Below are 19,993 nucleotides of genomic sequence, written 5' to 3'. Positions count from 1 at the left end.
ATATCCAAGTATCCTCCCCTCACGTTGACGAAAGCGGGACTGTGTTATTTCTGTACTGTAAAGGTTCTCGATGTTTTCGGTCTTCATGTTTCTGTTCATCGACGTATTGTGCCTGTGTAAACATGTCAACAAGAAGTGTTATGTGATGTACCTGTGTAACCATGTCAACAGGAAGTGTTGTGTGATGTGCCTGTGTAACCATGTCAACAGGAAGTGTTGTGTAATGTGCCTGTGTAACCATGTCAACAGGAAGTGTTGTGATGTGCACGTGTAAACATGTCAACAGGAAGTGTTGTGTGATGTGCCTGTGTAACCATGTCAACAGGAAGTGTTGTGATGTGTCTATGTAACCATGTCAACAGGAAGTGTTGTGTGATGTGCCTGTGTAACCATGTCAACAGGAAGTGTTTTGGTGTGCCTGTGAAACGATGTCAACAAGAAGTGTTATGTGATGAGCCTGTATAACGATGTCAACAAGAAGTGTTGTGATGAGCCTGTGTAACCATGTCAACAAGAAGTGTTGTGATGTGCATCCATGTCGACAAGAATTGTTGTGTACTGTCCATGTGTAACCATGTCAACAAGAAGTGTTGTGTGATGTGTCTGTGTAACCATGTCAACAGGAAGTGTTGTGTGATGTGCATGTGTAACCATGTCAACAAGAAGTATTGTGACGTGCCTGTGTAACCATGTCAACAAGAAGTGTTGTGTGATGTGTCTGTGTAACCATGTCAACAGGAAGTGTTGCGTAATGTGCCTGTGTAACCATGTCAACAAGAAGTATTGTGACGTGCCTGTGTAACCATGTCAACAGAAAGTGTTGCGTAATGCGCCTGTGTAACCATGTCAACAGGAAGTGTTGTGCAATGTGCCTGTGTAACCATGTCAACAGGAAGTGGTGCGCACTGTGCCTGTGTAACCATGTCAACAGGAAGTGTTGTGCAATGTGCCTGTGTAACCATGTCAACAGGAAGTGTTGTGCACTGTGCCTGTGTAAGCTTGTTAACAGGAAGTGTTGCGAAATGTGCCTGTGTAACCATGTCAACGGGAAGTGTTGCGTAATGTGCCTGTGTAACCATGTCAACGGGAAGTGTTGTGCACTGTGCCTGTGTAACCATGTCAACAGGAAGTGTTGTGTGATGTGCCTGTGTAACCATGTCAACAGGAAGTGTTGTGTAATGTGCCTGTGTAACCATGTCAACAGGAAGTGTTTTGGTGTGCCTGTGTAACCATGTCAACAGGAAGTGTTATGGTGTGCCTGTTTAACCATGTCAACAGGAAGTGTTGTGCACTGTGCCTGCAGGTTTTCGGTGTTCTGGATCTTCATGTTCTTGTTCATCGGGGTGATGTGCCTGTGTAACCATGTCAACAAAAAGAAAGCCAGGGTGGACGTGCAGTACACACGTGAGTCTCCTCACCCCATCACTTTCCTTTCCGGGTTGTGTTCGGGATGCTGGGATGTTTGTGTGTGGGGGGGTTGGAGGTGGGGAAGGTGGAGGGTGGGGTGGGGGATGCGGACAGGGGTGTGGGGCGTGGGTGGGTCGAAGGACATTGTCTGTAGTGGGTGTTGTATCACAGTCAGTCATGTCCATGAGAACAGCCGAGGAGGCAACTGCTGTTCCGACTATCAGGACTAGAATTCGATTATCTTGGAGAGTGTCTTGCCCACGTTACATCCCCGCTCTCTCGGCCAAGAGGGATTTATGACAGTCGGCGTTGGGATCATTCCCAAAAGGCCAACTAGCCCCCAAGGCTGCAACACAAAGAGCTGTTGCAGTTTTGCCTCCCAGTTTGAGAGTAATAGTCCTCAGTTCACAAAAGGCTAAGCAGTAAGTGATTTCCCACTGCAATGGGGAAACCATTGATAATACAGCTCTCACTTTGCTGTTGGCCGAACTGTCAACTTAAGTCAATCTGTGATATAAGCCGAGTGTTGGGCCTTTAAGTGGGTGTTGTACATTAAGCGTATCCACACTTAGTCACCGACAATTCTGATTTGTCAACTTTTATTGCTGTGAGTGCATGCGCGTATGTTCTCGTACTCAAAAGTACGTACTTAACATCTTACTAGTTCCTACTGTTTGGTTCCATTCCAGTTTGTTTCCCTAAGGCTTTCTGCACGTTTCTGTTCAATCCGGGCTTGATATATCCATCTTTGTGTCTATACGAGGAAACAATAATTTTTTGTGAGAAGGGGTATTCGTTGTTATTTTTCTTCTAATGCGTATCGTAATCAGTATTGAGTATTGCTCTTTTAGTGTTGCGGTCTTTTGAAAGAGCAGCCGGTATTACGCATGTTTTGATTGATGCAAAATTTTCGTACATGTGTAATGGAATGGATGATTTATTTGTTGTTGTAACGGGTGGTGGCGTTTGGACCAGTCCGCATGTCCTTTTTTCCTTCTTCAAATCTGTGTGTGTGTGTGTGCTTGCGTACGTGCGTGCATGCCCGCGCGCGTGCGTGTTTGTGTATGTGTGTGTTTAATAACTGTCATGCGTTCAAATTTTCAGTGCCACCACGCCATCGCACACTGCGCAATGCTGAAGAAGGCAAGGTTGCGCCCGTCTCCAAAACAGTTGAATCACAGCCCAAAGAACCGGACTCGACACCCGGCCCACCCAATGACTCGAACTCGCCAGCGGACCCAAAAGATCCAGACTCGACACCAGATCCTAAAGACCAGGACTCAACAGCGGACCCCAAAGACTCAGACCCCGAAGACCCAGACTCGACACCAGACTCTAAGGACCTGGACTCGACACCTCCAGCCAAAGACCCTGACTCGACACTGCACTCCAAGGACCCAGACTCGACACCAGGCCCACAAAACGCAGACTCTGCACCTGATGCAAACACGCTCACAAGAGTTGAACCACCACCCGAAAAGTCAGACTCCACCCCAGATTCCAGCCTGCCCGAGTCCTCAGCGTGAGCAGTGCTGTTGCCGTCTCCTGGAGTGGCATCATTCCTGCTTGCTGATCTCAAAGTCCTGGATGTGCGTCATCTGCGCATACAAGCACAAGTTTCCCAGCTAACACATTGATACCTTTAGCCCATATATATATATATATATATATATATATATATATATATATATATATATATATATATATCTTTTAAACAGCAAAAAGCAATGTTAAAACTTATCCAGCATGTTCAGTACACTTGAATGTATTGTGTATAGTCAGGTCAATAATGTTACATCTCTGTGATCAGTCATTTGGAGTTACTGGTCTCTCTTTGTATATTGTTTTTGCATGTGGGAGATCTTTTACAACTGGTATTTGTGTTGTTTCAGTTGAAGCAGTTCAAAGGAGGAGGGATGGAAACATTGAGAGAGAGAGAGAGAGAGAGAGAGAGAGAGAGAATTTAGGATGGTACAGTTTTGAGGTATTATTCATGGTTCATCACACGTTTAACTCACAATGAACTGTGAGCCTTCTGTCTCTGAAGTTGAGTGATTTTTTTGTGAGGAGTTATGATATACTGTGGGCAACTGCGCTACTTTTTTTTTTCGCGCAACTCGTGTAAAATCGGTTTACTTGCACACTATACTCATACCAATATAACTGACATCCTGGCTTCAACAGGGATAAAATGCACCTAAGTCTGCATAGCACTTTAGAACAGAACCTTATTTACAGCACCGACTCTGAAAACCATTAATGCTTTTCAGTGATGTTGGATATTGCAATGCATAAACTTCCGCCAGTCTATAACCGCTAAGCATTACCATTGAGCATTGCCACTCATTCCAAAGCACTACCATTGATCATTGCTAATCACTGCAAAGCATTACCATTGAGCAATGCCAGTCATTGCAAAGCATTACCATTGAGCATTGCCACTCATTCCAAAGCACTACCATTGATCATTGCTAATCACTGCAAAGCATTACCATTGAGCAATGCCAGTCATTGCAAAGCATTACCATTGAGCAATGCCAGTCATTGCAAAGCATTACCATTGAGCAATGCCAAGCATTATCATTGAGCAATGCCAGTCATTGCAAAGCATTACCATTGAGCATTGCCAGTCATTGCAGAGCATTACCATTGATCATTGCCAGTCACTGCAAAGCATTACCATTGAGCAATGCCAGTCACTGCAAAGCATTACCATTGAGCAATGCCAGTCATTGCAAAGCATTACCATTGAGAAATGCAAGTCATTACAAAGCATTACCATTGAGCAATGCCAGTCATTGCAAAGCATTACCATTGAGCATTGCCAAGCATTATCATTGAGAAATGCCAGTCATATATATTGCAAAGCATTTCCATTGAGCAATGCCAGTCATTGCAAAGCATTACCACTGAGCATTGCCAAGCATTATCATTGAGCAATGCCATTCATTGCAAAGCATTACCATTGAGCAATGCCAGTCATTGCAAAGCATTACCATTAAGCATTGCCAAGCATTATCATTGAGCAATGCCAGTCATTGCAAAGCATTACCATTGAGCATTGCCATTCATTGCAAAGCATTACCATTGAGCAATGCCAGTCATTGCAAAGCATTACCATTGAGCAATGCCAGTCACTGCAAAGCATTACCATTGAGCATTGCCAAGCATTGCCATTGAGCAATGCCATTCATTGCAAAGCATTACCATTGAGCAATGGCAGTCATTGCAAAGCATTACCATTGAGAAATGCCAGTCATTGCAAAGCATTACCATTGAGCAATGCCAGTCATTGCAAAGCATTACCATTGAGCATTGCCAGTCATTGCAAAGCATTACCATTGAGCAATGCCAGTCATTGCAAAGCATTACCATTGAGCATTGCCAAGCATTATCACTGAGCATTGCCAGTCATTGCAAAGCATTACCATTGAGCAATGCCAAGCCCTTATCACTGAGCATTGCCAGTCATTGCAAAGCATTACCATTGAGCACTGCCAAGCATTATCACTGAGCATTGCCAGTCATTGCAAAGCATTACCATTGAGCAATGCCAGTCATTGCAAAGCATTACCATTGAGCATTGCCAGTCATTGCAAAGCATTACCATTGAGCATTGCCAGTCATTGCAAAGCATTACCATTGAGAAATGCCAGTCATTGCAAAGCATTACCATTGAGCATTGCCAGACATTGCAAAGCATTACCATTGAGCAATGCCAGTCACTGCAAAGCATTACCATTGAGCAATGCCAGTCATTGCAAAGCATTACCATTGAGCATTGCCACTCATTCCAAAGCACTACCATTGATCATTGCCAGTCACTGCAAAGCATTACCATTGAGCAATGCCAGTCACTGCAAAGCATTACCATTGAGCAATGCCAGTCATTGCAAAGCATTACCATTGAGAAATGCAAGTCATTACAAAGCATTACCATTGAGCAATGCCAGTCATTGCAAAGCATTACCATTGAGCATTGCCAAGCATTATCATTGAGAAATGCCAGTCATATATATTGCAAAGCATTTCCATTGAGCAATGCCAGTCATTGCAAAGCATTACCACTGAGCATTGCCAAGCATTATCATTGAGCAATGCCATTCATTGCAAAGCATTACCATTGAGCAATGCCAGTCATTGCAAAGCATTACCATTAAGCATTGCCAAGCATTATCATTGAGCAATGCCAGTCATTGCAAAGCATTACCATTGAGCATTGCCATTCATTGCAAAGCATTACCATTGAGCAATGCCAGTCATTGCAAAGCATTACCATTGAGCAATGCCAGTCACTGCAAAGCATTACCATTGAGCATTGCCAAGCATTGCCATTGAGCAATGCCATTCATTGCAAAGCATTACCATTGAGCAATGGCAGTCATTGCAAAGCATTACCATTGAGAAATGCCAGTCATTGCAAAGCATTACCATTGAGCAATGCCAGTCATTGCAAAGCATTACCATTGAGCATTGCCAGTCATTGCAAAGCATTACCATTGAGCAATGCCAGTCATTGCAAAGCATTACCATTGAGCATTGCCAAGCATTATCACTGAGCATTGCCAGTCATTGCAGAGCATTACCATTGAGCAATGCCAAGCATTATCATTGAGCAATGCCAGTCATTGCAAAGCATTACCATTGAGCATTGCCAAGCATTATCACTGAGCAATGCCAGTCATTGCAAAGCATTACCATTGAGCAATGCCAGTCATTGCAAAGCATTACCATTGAGCATTGCCAGTCATTGCAAAGCATTACCATTGAGCAATGCCAGTCATTGCAAAGCATTACCATTGAGCAATGCCAGTCATTGCAAAGCATTACCATTGAGCATTGCCAAGCATTATCATTGAGCAATGCCAGTCATTGCAAAGCATTACCATTGAGCAATGCCAGTCACTGCAAAGCATTACCATTGAGCATTGCCAAGCATTATCATTGAGCAATGCCAGTCATTGCAAAGCACTACCATTGATCATTGCCAGTCATTGCAAAGCATTACCATTGAGAAATGCCAGTCATTGCAAAGCATTACCATTGAGCATTGCCAGTCATTGCAAAGCACTACCATTGAGCATTGCCACTCATTCCAAAGCACTACCATTGCCAGTCACTGCAAAGCATTGCCATTGAACATTGCCAAGCATTACCATTGAGCAATGCCAGTCATTGCAAAGCATTACCATTGAGCATTGCCAAGCATTATCACTGAGCAATGCCAGTCATTGGAAAGCATTACCATTGAGCAATGCCAGTCATTGCAAAGCATTACCATTGAGCATTGCCAAGCATTATCACTGAGCATTGCCAGTCATTGCAAAGCATTACCATTGAGGAATGCCAAGAATTATCACTGAGCATTGCCAGTCATTGCAAGGCATTACCATTGAGCAATGCCAGTCATTGCAAAGCATTGCCATTGAGCATTGCCAAGCATTATCACTGAGCATTGCCAGTCATTGCAAAGCATTACCATTGAGCAATGCCAATCATAGCAGAACATTACCACTGAGCACTGGCAACCACTGCAATGCACTACCTCTAGGAAAAATCAGTCATCGCAAAGCATTAACCTTTGTAAATGATATCAGTCATTGCAAAGCATTCCCTTCCAGCACTGTGGTAACGAGGAGCAAGCTTTGGGATTTGCCAACCAGTTTCCCGAAAGAAAAGGAACATGTGTGCTGTCATGGGCAGTAAGTAGCTATCATGAGCAGAACGTCGACATCTTGCTTGCTCATCAGGTGGTATTACCATGCAGGGTTGATATCAAACGCTTTTGATATCAAAGCGTTTGATATCAACCCTGACTCCTGGGAGGAATCTGCAGTAGACCGTGACAAATGGCGTGCTGCTGTGCACAAAGGCGCCAAGTTGTGCGAGGCCAACAGGACTGCTGCAGCTGTTCAGAAGAGGCAGGCCAGAAAGTCACGGGCACAACAAGCTCCCTGACAATGGTATGCCTGTCTTTGTCTGCCCCAGCTGTCAGCGAACATTTCGTGCACAGATTGGACTATTCAGCCATCTGCGCATTCACAGATAGTTTCATGAGCATCCTCCCCCCACCCCACCACCACCCTCCCCCCATCCCCCAGCTGGATGACAACGATGGTCATCATCGATCTCGATGGACACACCACCACCATTAGCATGCAGCAAGGCGGCGTCTTCAGCTTTACAGAAGCACTGTTGTTGGAATCTGTGTGTTTTTTGTTGTTGTGAATTTGATAAGTTCATATTTTTTATAGTCAAGCAAGAAAGAGAGAGAGAGAGAGAGAGAGAGAGAGAGAGAGAGAGAGAGAGAGAGAGAGAGATGCATAGACAAGTACTTGCACACACTGATTCTGTAATCTTTACCTAACCTTCATTCATTTGTATACATAATATTTTTCATTCTGAAATTCAGATATCTGTCTTTCCAAGAGAATGTTCACATTTGACAGTGGGAATTGTTAAACACTGCAGAGATTTGATTTGAACAATGCTGTTTACATACTGTGATCATAATGCCCACTTCAGGAATGTCTGTATATGTACAATATTTTTTACATTGTGTTACATGTAAAACTAGGGTGCGATTCGTTTTGTTAAACAGGTTGTTCATACATGACAAAGGGAACTGTTGGGTAATGTAAATGTATTTATACATGTATTTACAGAACTATCACTGTGTAATTTATTGATACACTTATTTACAGAACTATCACTATGTGACAGTTTCATCAGCTGTGTCATTCAGTTCACTAATATGGCTTGAATTTGTTTTGTCTGCCAACATATTTTTGCTGCCATGTGTGTGCATGTCCATGTAGAGACGGCAGATTTTTAACAGGTTTGTATGGAACATAATTATGTTTTGTCACGAGGTGTTTCTGGTAAATAACATATACTGATTATAACCGAATGACTTAGACGACGGCATTATTTTGTCTTGTTATGTAATATTCTGAACTGTGATACTTTTACATTAGAAGCATTTTTTTCGTGTTTGCGGCGGCCTTAACTTACAGCGAAAATCACAAAATCACACACACACACGATTCACTCACAGGGATGAGAGGGAAGGGGGTGCAGGGGGTGGGGGCTACACAGCACAATCTGTAATAACACTTGCAGTATGTATTTTATTGGTAACCACATTCCAGTGACCGTGATAGTGTCCCCTACTTTTACCCACCGGTGAAAAGCGACAAGACTGTCCCTACACTTTTCTGAAAACCAGCTACCCCGATACATTTAAGTACCTAGTTTCACAGATTTAAGTCTTTTGATTCACACAAAAATGTTTAAATATGTTATCAATCACAGACAGAAATTCTTTTCAACAGTTCTGACTTTGGATAAAGAACAGATCACGTAGGGAATAAATTATCCTCTTATACATCAGACTTTTGATGCCATATATTTTGTGATTTTCATGACAGAACAAAATAAAAGGCAACAAATCAACACACAAATATATATATTTTTTCAAGACACAGTAGCGTATGTATACATATATTTTTAAATGTTTACAACAATTTTTACAAGTGTTTGCTCATCACAGCAAAGAAAGATTGACTGGCATTCTTTTTTCTTCTGTTCAGTCCAAAACAAAAAGCAACAGAAGTTAAGTACAGGAAATACACACTTGAAGGAATGAATTGATGGCTGGATGGATGAGTGGATGAATATATAACTGAGGTTTGATGTCGCTACACATAAAACTCGCAAAGGAAACGGCTGGCTGCAAAAGCCCCTGTGATGCCCCAATGACTGCACCGGTACCCACAACGATGGAACACCGTCATGAGCTGCATCAAGAAAAATCATCTTGGAATCGTCTTGGACTATTCACAGACGCTGCACATATTTAGCACTTTTTCAAGCTTTGGATGGTTTTCACAATGTTTTCAGCCAAGACAAAATATCCAGTGCATAGAATTGCTGTGAACTGAGAGGTTTCAGATTTTTGTTGAAAGTTAAGATGCTTGGAAGCTAAGTGAGGGAGTGTAGGAAAGTGACAGGGGGAGGGATGCAGACAGGGAACAAGCGCCTAGATCAAGGGGTGAGGGCGGAAAAATAAGAGTGTGGAGGGGGTGGAGGAGTCCAGCTTACGGGAGATCAGATGTTGCCACTGCCAAAAATATTTTTCAATCCATTGTTAAAAAAAAGAGAGAAAAAAAAAAAGACAAGTAATAAGTTACCTTGCGTCTCTGAAAGCCACTTCACAGTAACCGGACAAAATGAACTGACTACCAACAACATTTATATCACTGGTCAGAGATTCAACAAAATCTGTTGTTGTTTTTTCAGATGAGCAAAAAACATTTGCACACTGGAGAGAACACCCTTCCTGAGTGGTTGCTGTTGAAACGTGTCACTGTGTTGGGTATTCACATGTGAAAATGGCATTAACATCACACCGCTTCAGCTTGTAAACTGGCCAAGTTCAAGTGAAACATATTATGACTTTTTCCCTTTTTGTTTTTGAAGATTAGTCTGTGTGTTGAAACAGTGTAAGATATTTCATTATTTGCATTGTCAGAGTACAATCACTCGGCTTGCTTTTTCTTTTCTTTCTCACAATGGAATTTAATTTTTTTTTTCACTAGACACTGCTGCCAGGTTGTGAATCCTCTGAACTGACAGTCTGTTATTTGATACTGGATGATGTTGTGGAGGTGACTGGTTTTTTTGTGTTTTTTTTTTTACATGGTTGCATAATTTCAATTTTTCAATCATTTAGGTTCTGAGGATGTGTGCATATATGTATGAATATGTCTGTATGTGCATAGTATATGTAACTTTTTATTCCACTTTCAAAAAAAAAAAAAATCCTTTACACACAACAACGGGGTCATACTAAAACCAGCATCAAGGGGAAAAAACACAACCTAAAATGAGATCCACAAGCAAAGGCTGCAACAATAACGAGTACTGTCTAAAACAAAATCCAGAGACATATATTTTGACAATCTAAAACAAGACCACTGACAGTCCAAATAACATCCAGATAACACAAGTCTAAAATAACACCCAATAACATGGGCTGTTATAATCGAAAGTAAGGTGTGATTTACTAACACAGAATTATCTTGGTTTGGATGTCAATGCTAACAGGAAGAATATATTATGTTTATGTGCCGCTGTCACTACTTCCTTATGTTCATGTAATGTCTCATACGCAACTGTGCAATAAACTATTTTTTCACACACACAAAAAAAGATCTGTGGTCTGTGTCAATTGTGTGAAAAAAGCCTCATGCTTTTTATTCCTGTCTGTCCTTAAGTCTCTGAGATGGTGAGTAGAAGAAAAGGAGGTCATACTCTGCAGACATAGAATCTTTGACAGGTATTGAACAAATAATTTTGAATGACCGCATTTGGTGCACAATCTGCTCTGAATGCAAACCACAAGGTGACTCGATATTTTCCTGCAGAGTGCTGATGCCAAGAATACAACTGACTGAATGTGGTCATGGCTGCGGATGAAAAGTTAGAAGACATGTTCTGGGAATAATGTCACCAAGTGAACATAAAAATGACGTAGAAAAGAACTTGATGTTGGATAAGAAAAAAGAAGAAGATTCTTAAAAAAAAAAAAATAGGCATGTTTAATTGATGAATAAAAGAGTAAGAATTGAGCGAGCAAGAGCACGTATGCCAAGGTAAGAGAGGGGCTTTATCGTTATCAACCACAATGGTCCATTAAGTTTTATAAAGCTTAATGATAAGCTAGATTCTTTGGAACATTTGCATTCAGTTTAGTTAATGCTGTTATAAAAAAATGCTGCTTCATATTGGTGATAAACAGTGAGACTTCATTAAGATTTCATTTTAAGGGACAGAGAAAAGACTTAGCAAACCAACCAATGAATTGCTGTACCATTTCAGAGGTAAGACAAACATTGAGTAACTTGAAAATATTGAGTTACTGCTAATTACTTATGTCAACAGATTTTCTGGCCTGTCAGCAGAATCATTCTTTTGAAAAAAAAACAAACCATGAAATAAATCTAATGAATCAATCAATGCCAGTGCCAGCAGGCAAAGACTTAAACTGTGACAGTTAGTCATGTTTTTCTTCCCATTTTTTTTATTTGAGGGAAAAATAACCCTATGGGAACACATCTGATTAACAATCTTTCATTTGTTTCAGTGATTGGAATAAGAAAAGAAAAAAAAGAAGAAAAAAAGAAGATAGTTTGAACAAAAATGGGAAAACACAACACAGTTTTTTTTTTTAGTGAACACATAAATTGGTGGGGAATGTTTAGATTTTCTGATGAACAACACTGACAAACTAACGACTGAAGACTTACAGTGTTTGGATCCTGCATGTTATTACAAGAGAAAAATTTCACCAACATAGAATAATTTTGTCCATGCGGTTTGAATTTTCAGTTTTTCTTCAAATGTTCTTCTTTTATTCAAAACAAATAAAGAATTGTTATATCCTTTTTCAACTAAATTCACACAGCGAACAATAAAAAAAAAAAAAAAAAAATCTTCCGACAAACAATTTCTCAGATGGTACGGCTCACATTTTTGTTTTTTCCTGACTGCGAATATTCAAGGAGACATGTGAACTGCAAGTGTTATGCGAGACCATACTCGCAACTTCATAGGAAGGGGGGGGGGGGGAGGCTTCGGATACCGAGGGATGAACGCACTGACGAATCAACAGACAGAAGCATAAGCAGACACCAGGCAGGCTGCAGACAGACAGACAGACAGACACACAAACACTCCATTCTGGAGTGGTAAGATCGTCAGAGCTTTATGACGTCAGAATGACGTCATCCAGGTGTCTGCTTGCATCTGCTGGGGTCCAGTGGCGACTTGATCCCAAGTGCTGACAGGGATGTGAGGTGGGGGGGGAGGGGGGGGGCAGTATGTCCGTTGGCTCAGGGCCAGCCGTGCTGTGCTGGGCTGCGCAGAAGGTCGCTTGGCTGCTCACTGCGGCAGAGCCTTCAAGATGGCATGCACCTCATCGGCGATGGCTGAGAGAGCGAACTGGAACTGCTCCTGCATGGAAGGAAAGGGGAACGCCATGTGTGTGTGAGTGTGTTGTCAGTTTCAGGGCTTTTCCTGAAATGGATTGTTAACTTGTTTGTCAAGGATTAACCATCCGGGTACCTCCTGACCTAAAAAAAACCAAACTGAAAACGACGCATCAGTATTAATATTTACAAACAAGTGTTCAACACCCAGATACTTTCTGACCTAAACAAATTGAACATGACACATCAGTATCAAAATTTGTTTTTGTCATATCATATGAGTCTGCTTTGGGGATTTTTTTTTTTTTTAGCCTTTTGCCTTAATATATAGATATATTAGAACAAGTTTTAAAAAAAATTCTTGTACTGGTATTCTAGGTGTGCATTTTCCAATGTTATGGCTAGCTTCTAATTGAGAAATTTATCTGAAAGTTATCATTCTTTCAGTCAGTGTTCGGAAAAATCCATATACGCTACACACATCTGCTATTTAGCGGATGCCTGACCAGCAGCGCAACCCAAATGCGCTTAGAGACCCCACAAAAACTAAGGCAGGAAAGACAGAACAATGAAATGAGATCATGTCATTGAGTAAATCAAGTAATGTACCAGATGTTAAACACCCACCCCCACCCTCAAAACAAAACAACAAAACAAGCCTAAAAATAAATGATAACAACAACAATGCAGACAATTCAGAGACGCACACATACACACGTGCACATACAGATACATACATAGTGGAGTGATGGCCTGGAGGTAACGCGTCCGCCTAGGAAGCAAGAGAATCTGAGCGCACTGGTTCGAATCACGGCTCAGCCGCCGATATTTTCTCCTCCTCCACTAAACCTTGAGCGGTGGTCTGGACAAATCATTCGGATGAGACAATAAACCGAGTTCCCGTGTGCAGCATGCACTTAGCGCACGTAAAAGAACCCACGGCAACAAAAGGGTTGTTCCTGGCAAAATTCTGTAGAAAAATCCATTTCGATAGGAAAAACAAATAAAACTGCACGCAGGAAAAAATACAAAAAAAAAGAAAAAAAAAAGGGTGGCGCTGTAGTATAGTGCACACTCTCCCTGGAGAGAGCAGCCCGAATTTCACACAGAGAAATCTGTTGTTGCGATAAAAAAAAAAAAGGAAATACAAAATACACACAGCTGGAAGCGTGCATCTATCTCACCTGGGTCTGAACCATGTTCATGCGCTGGTCCCTCAGGTGTTCTAGGGTGGCAGCGATGTCGATCTCCTTGGCGCCCTTGGCCATGCGGTTGAGCACCATGTCCATCAGGCAGTATGTGCCGCTCCGTCCACACCCGTCACTGCCAGAGAACACACAGTTACTGTCAGCAGTGCAAACACTGAGGAGGGGAGGGGAGGGGTGGGGGATGAGGGGTCAGGATGGAGGGGTGTGTGGGGAGGGGTGTGGGGAGGGGCAGGGGGAGGGGGGGGGGTCTGGGTGGAGGGGTGGAGGGTGGGGAGGGTGAGTTTCGTCCACACCCGTCACTGCCAAAGAACACAGTTACCGTCAGCAGTGCAGACACTGGGGAGGGGAGGGGAGGGGTGGGGGATGAGGGGTCAGGATGGAGGGGTGTGTGGGGAGGGGTGTGGGGAGGGGCAGGGGGAGGGGGGGGGGGGTCTGGGTGGAGGGGTGGAGGGTGGGGAGGGTGAGTTTCGTCCACACCCGTCACTGCCAAAGAACACAGTTACCGTCAGCAGTGCAGACACTGGGGAGGGGAGGGGAGGGGTGGGGGATGAGGGGTCAGGATGGAGAGGGGTGTAGGGAGGGGCAGGGTGAGGGGGGGTCTGGGTGGAGGGTGGGCAGGGTGAGTTTCGTCCACACCCGTCACTGCCAAAGAACACAGAGGTACCGTCAGCAGTGCAGACACTGGGGAGGGGAGGGGAGGGGTGGGGGATGAGGGGTCAGGATAGAGAGGGGTGTAGGGAGGGGCAGGGGGAGGGGGGGTCTGGTTGGAGGGTGGGCAGGGGGAGTTTCGTCCACACCCGTCACTGCCAGAGAACACAGAGTTACCGTCAGCAGTGCAGACACTGGGGAGGGGAGGGGAGGGGTGGGGGATGAGGGGTCAGGATAGAGAGGGGTGTAGGGAGGGGCAGGGGGAGGGGGGGCCTGGGTGGAGGGGTGGAGGGTGGGAAGGGTGAGTTTCGTCCACACCCGTCACTGCCAGAGAACACAGAGTTACTGTCAGCAGTGCAGACACTGGAAAGTGGAAGGGGGAGGAGGCAGGGGGGAGGGGGCAGGAGGAGGGGGGTCAGGGTGGGGGGTGGTGTGGGGAGGGGGAGGTCCATCCACCTCCATTTACTGCCAGGGACACAGAGTTACTGTCAGCAGTGCAGACACTGGAAAGTGGAGGGGGGAGGGGGGGATCAGGGTGGGGGGGTGGGTTGGGGAGGTGGAGCTCCGTCCACACCCATCACTGCCAGGGAACACAAAGAGTTACTACTGTCAATACAGACACTGGACAGTGGGGGGATGGGATGAGTGGGGAGGGGGAGACGCTGGACAGTGGTGGTGGGGTGGTGGTGGGGGAAAGGGAGGGGGGGGGGGAGGTAGAGCTTCATCCACACCCGTCACTGCTAGGGACACAAGTTACTACTGTCAATAAACACACTGGACAGTGGGGTGGGGTGGGGGTGAGTGGGAGGGGGCGAGGGGGAGCTTCATCCACACCCTTCACTGCCAGGGAACACAAGAGTTACTACTATCAATACAGACACTGGACAGTGGGGGTGGGGTGGGGTGGGGGGGGGGAGGGAGGTGGAGCTCCGTCCACACCCATCACTGCCAGGGAACACAAAGAGTTACTACTGTCAATACAGACACTGGAAAGTGGGGGGGTGGGATGAGTGGGGAAGGGGGAGATGCTGGACAGTGGGGGTGGGGTGGTGGTGGGGGAATGGGAGGGGGGGGGGGAGGTAGAGCTTCATCCACACCCGTCACTGCCAGGGAACACAAGAGTTACTACTGTCAATACAGACACTGGAGAGTGGGGGTGGGGTGGGTGTGGGGGAATGGGGGTGCCGGGGGGGGGGGGGTTGCTGGGGGGGCAGGTGGAGCTCCGTCCACACCCGTCACTGCCAGGGACACAAGTGTTACTACTGTCAATACAGACACTGGGAAGTGGGGGTGGGGGTGGGGGTGAGTGGGAGGGGGAGGGGGAGCTCCGTCCACACCCGTCACTGCCAGGGAACTACTATCTACTATGGACAGTGAGGGTGGGGTGGGGGGGAATGGGGGGGGGGAAGGTAGAGCTCCGTCCACACCTGTCACTACCACTATCTACTATGGACAGTGGGGGTGGGGTGGGGGAATCAGGGGCCGTGGGGCGTAGTGGTGGCGGGAGGGGGGGGGGGAGGTGGAGCTCCGTCCACACCCGTCACTGCCAGGGACACAAGAGTTACTGGACAGTGGGGGTGGTGGTTAGTGGGGAGGGGAAGATCTGTACACACCTGTTCAGAGGGACACAGAGTTACTGTCAGTGCAGTGCAGATACTGGAAAGTGGAAGGTGTGGGTGGGGGGGTGTTAGGGTGGGTGGGGAGGGGGAGAGGATAGAGAGGGAGGCGAGGGGAGGGAGGGAGGGAGAGAGGGAGGGAAGGAGGCAAAGGAAGGACAAAAGAACAGAGAGAAAAAGAGTATGGATGGAGGGGAGGGAAAGACAGAGAGAAAGAGAAAGACCAAAGGACAGAGAGAAAGAGAGAGGGATGAAAAGACAGGACAGAGGGAAAGAGAGAGGGGTGGAGAGGAGGGAAAGACAGGACAGAAAGAGAGAGAGAGAGAGAGAGAGAGAGAGAGAGAGAGAGATGGAGGGGATGAAAAGACAGAAGGACAGAGAGAAAGAGGGAGGGATGAAGGGGAGGAAAAGACAGGACAGAGAAAAAAGAGAGGGAGGGAGGGAGGGAAAGACAGGGCGGAGAGAAACAGAGAAGGAGGGAGGGGAGGGAAAGACAGACAGAGAGACAGAGGGATGGAGAGGAGGGAGAGACAGACAGAGAGAGAGAGAGGGATGGAGAGGAGGGAGAGACAGACAGAGAGAGAGAGAGAGGGATGGAGAGGAGGGAGAGACAGAGAGAAAAGAGAGAGGGATGGAGGGGATGAAAAGACAGGACAGAGAGAAAGAAGGGGGTGGAAAGATAGGACAGAGAGAGAGGGGGGAGGGGAGGGAAAGACAGAAGGACAGAGAGAGAGGGGGGAAGAGAGAAAGAGAGACCCACACTGATGTATGCGCATAAGTGAATATGTGCGTGTGTGCGTGTGTGTATGCATGCATACGTGTGTGTGTGTGTGTGTGTGTGTGTGTGTGTGTGTGGTGTGTGTGTGTGTGTGTGTGTGTGTGCGTGTGTGTGTGTGAACGCTCATGCATGTAATTGTATATCATGTGTGTGCGCACGTGCTGCTGGCCATGTGTGTTTCAGTACCATGTCTGTCCAGGCACTCTCTCTCTCCGCCTGCTGCTGCTGTCACTGTCTGTTAATGGAATATGTCAGACTGGTGTGGTTTTCTGAGACAATAATTTATTACCACAGAGGAATGAGAGATGAGGTCTCTGTGTATTTTTTAGTTACATAGACATGTACAGGCGTTCCGCGGTGTCATTTTCATGCGTGTATGTGTGTGCGCGTGCATGTGTGCTGTGTGTCTGGTGAGGAGGGTGGGGGGTGGGGGTGGGGGCAAAGTATGTGCCTATGTCCGCGCGACTAAGCCATTATTGTCGTTAGTAGGGGGCTTAGTAGGTGGTGTCCTAAGTACGTTAAAACAGAACAGGCACCACTGAACACCACCGAAGTGACTCAGCAGCAGTGCAGGGTCTCCTCTGGTGTGTGGCCTCCTGGTGACCTAACATCGATGGTTCTCTGTGGACTGCCGACGCTGAAACTGCGACACGGACGAACCCGGGTGTGGCCGTGTATGTATGGGGGAATCTAAATGAGCGGCGTGGGAGTAATAATGCCACTGAAACGGTGTAGATGATGGGGCAGCAAAAAAAAAAAAAGAAAAGAAAAAAAAGAAAAAAAAGTATGTGCCTGTGTGTGTATGTGTGTGTGTGTGTGTGTGTACATGTGTGTATAGATGTGACAGACAGACAGACTCACTTGCAGTGGAGGACGATGGGGCAGGAACCACCACGGAAGGACTTGTTCACTTTCCTGGCAACATGATGCATTGTACATATGAAACCCATACACAGCAGCTTACCAGGTCTTTTCACCTTCTGGATATCTGTCTAGCAAAAGTTGCTCACCATGAGAGACAAAAACAAATCGTTTCTTATCACAAGTGAAAAACAATCAAGTGAAAAACAAATCGTTTCTTATCATAAGTGAAAAACAATCAAATGAAAACCAGGGCCCTTGCTTGGCCACTGGTGTTTCAAACTATTGAGTAAGTCCGTGTTTGCTTACTTTTTCTGCGTTACTCAATTTTGTTGTTGGGGGTATTTCCTTCCTTTCTTTTTTCCATACCTAGGCATCTATGTAATGTATGAAGGTACATACATACATACATACACATTATGAACAGACAGACCGACTTAAAAACAAACTTCCCGGTGTCTACAGTAATCAGGAAAGTGCCTGGAATAACCAAGAAAGAAGTTTCCAGCAAGCAACCCAACCGGGGGTTTAAAACAAGCAAAACAGGGTAAGTTTCCCAAAGGAGTATAAAATAAAAAGGAAGGAAGAGAGGCAAAGTGGTGGTGGGGGTGGGAGGGTGGAGTATAATGTAAGAAAGTTTTTTGTTCAGCAGCAGACGATATTTTCAGCTGCCTTCCCCAGTCTACCCATGCCTCCAACGGAAGACCCTGTCAATTACCGTCTCCCAGCAAGCCAGGTAGCCTGCAGCTACTGGGGACCGCTTCCCCCCCCCCCCCGACCCTCCCAATCGATACGGCTGTCCCTTGTATAAAACACAACGTGCCATCTCCCCGATCAATACAGCAGCGCCCGCCCGCCCCCCCCCCCTCCCTCCTCCCCAACCCCCACCCACCCCCGCCCCCCTTTAAAACACATGCGCTCCCAAGTTCATTATCTTCCTGCTTTCTTTCCAGCTTGGCATGTGAGGCTCATCTTTTTTAGACCCCGCTGAGACTGGGATGACTCTGAAGAGAAGCTAGCTGAGCGGAGGAGGTGGCCTGTATTCTTTTGAGGTGCTGTAAGAATTCAGCTGGAAGTTTCAAGAAGACCAAACTGAAACCTTGAGTTCATTAATGAGAGTTTGTTCTGACAAAGCGACAAATTGGATCCGCAAAATATATCTGCAATAATGATTTTAAAAAAAAAATTCTTATGAACAAGAAGAGAAAACTAATCTAAATATCTTTGGAATAGAATTATAAAAGGAAAACAATTACCAACGGGATAAAACTGTTTATAGCTCCAGCATAATAGTGTTCAAACATCAACAACAGAAAATCTAAGCGAGACATCTTTGTTATGCAAACTTTACAAAAAGTACACATTTCTGAGTTTGAGAGTGTGGTGAAAGGAAGTCCACGCGGATGCTTTTAAAAGCGAATGGCCACCATGCAAAGTCAAGTCCATGCAGTGACAGAGGAATGTAAGTAGGCACTGAGCTATGAGCTAAGTAACAACAAGCCTCTCTAGCCATAGATGATGCTCGGGATCACTAAGTCCACTAATGAAGAAAAGAACAAAAGCAGCAGCTATGTGCAGTCTCTTCACCCACAAACCAATCCCTCTTGTCACCCTTGCCGGAAGCCATCTATATCAAGTGACCTAACTGGAGACAAAGCAACAGCAGTGAGCGATAATGCAGATGAAAGTATGCAGAGTGTTAGCTGGAGTACCCTCCTCCTGATCACTTTTGTGACTATGCAATTTGTTGACTGTACAATTGCTGAATCACAAAAGCTGCCCAGGAAAAGGGTGGTAGTTAGTGGCTTAGTAGTAGCAACGTGGTGAGAGCAGGCAGGCAGGCATACGCAGCAGCAAGCAGGCATGTCCCAGAAAAAGCGTACCTAGTAGGCTATATACACAGTCCACAGTTAGTCAAAACATGTCTACTGAAACCCTTCCTCCAGCGGGCTACAGTCTGCACTGCAAAGAGTCAAACCCGACAACACAACCATCAACTGGCAGCCTTCAGTCAGTGCATGAGCTAACCAACACTCACCACAACCAAAACACACAGGAGCCAAACACATCCCCTCAGCCATTCAACTTCCCACAACCACCGTATGATTTACTCCACTTAAATCAACAGCCCACATTAACCGCTGATCATGACTCAGCTTCCTTGGGAAGACTCAGGGAAGATCTGACTTTTTCCAAAAAGCATTTCTGACAGTTAATGGAAAGGTAATTACTTGTATGAGCACTAAAAAAAAAGTACAGTAGTTTTTTTTGCCTTGAGCTGGACACAAAAGCTGGATTTATATGTTTTGTTCACCAAACAAACTGAACAGTTCACCACCAGCTCTTATCATATTGCAACATTTCTTTCGTCAGTCCATCATCTGGTCACATCCCATTACTTTAAAAAAAACACAACCCAAACAAATAAATACTCCCCACCATTATCTGAATCATTGTCAAACTTTCCACCAGAGTGTTGGCTAT

At 45.2% G+C, this 19,993-nt stretch overlaps 2 protein-coding genes across 2 annotated transcripts in view; one reads left to right on the top strand and one right to left on the bottom strand.

The window, feature by feature from the left end:
* Nucleotides 1-1,362: 1,362 nt before the first annotated feature.
* On the top strand, nt 1,363-3,036 carry LOC143293959 (uncharacterized). Its single transcript, XM_076605353.1, has 2 exons — nt 1,363-1,404; nt 2,512-3,036. Exons 1-2 carry the CDS (start codon nt 1,363-1,365, stop codon nt 3,034-3,036), a joined length of 567 nt encoding a protein of 188 aa, XP_076461468.1.
* A 5,481-nt stretch (nt 3,037-8,517) lies between these two features.
* The window catches only part of LOC143293871 (uncharacterized), a 431,915-nt gene continuing 420,439 nt past the window's right edge, over nt 8,518-19,993 (bottom strand). Inside the window, exons 19-21 of the mRNA XM_076605190.1 lie at nt 17,510-17,563; nt 13,583-13,721; nt 8,518-12,423 (exon numbers count right to left, since the gene is read on the bottom strand). Of these exons, the coding sequence (XP_076461305.1) occupies nt 12,352-12,423; nt 13,583-13,721; nt 17,510-17,563 (265 nt within the window). The 3' untranslated portion in view covers nt 8,518-12,351. The remainder of the gene's footprint in view (nt 12,424-13,582; nt 13,722-17,509; nt 17,564-19,993) is intronic.

The sequence above is a fragment of the Babylonia areolata genome, chromosome 19, assembly GCF_041734735.1.
Source record: "Babylonia areolata isolate BAREFJ2019XMU chromosome 19, ASM4173473v1, whole genome shotgun sequence".
NCBI lineage: Eukaryota > Metazoa > Mollusca > Gastropoda > Neogastropoda > Buccinidae > Babylonia > Babylonia areolata.
This window is presented reverse-complemented; position numbering and strand designations above follow the sequence as displayed.

Excerpts from the sequence above, each read along its gene's own strand:
- LOC143293959 (XM_076605353.1), top strand. The coding sequence starts at position 1,363 with ATGTCAACAAAAAGAAAGCCAGGGTGGACGTGCAGTACACAC. Across the intron at positions 1,405-2,511 it reads GGTGGACGTGCAGTACACAC|TGCCACCACGCCATCGCACA; the intron begins GTGAGTCTCCTC and ends TCAAATTTTCAG.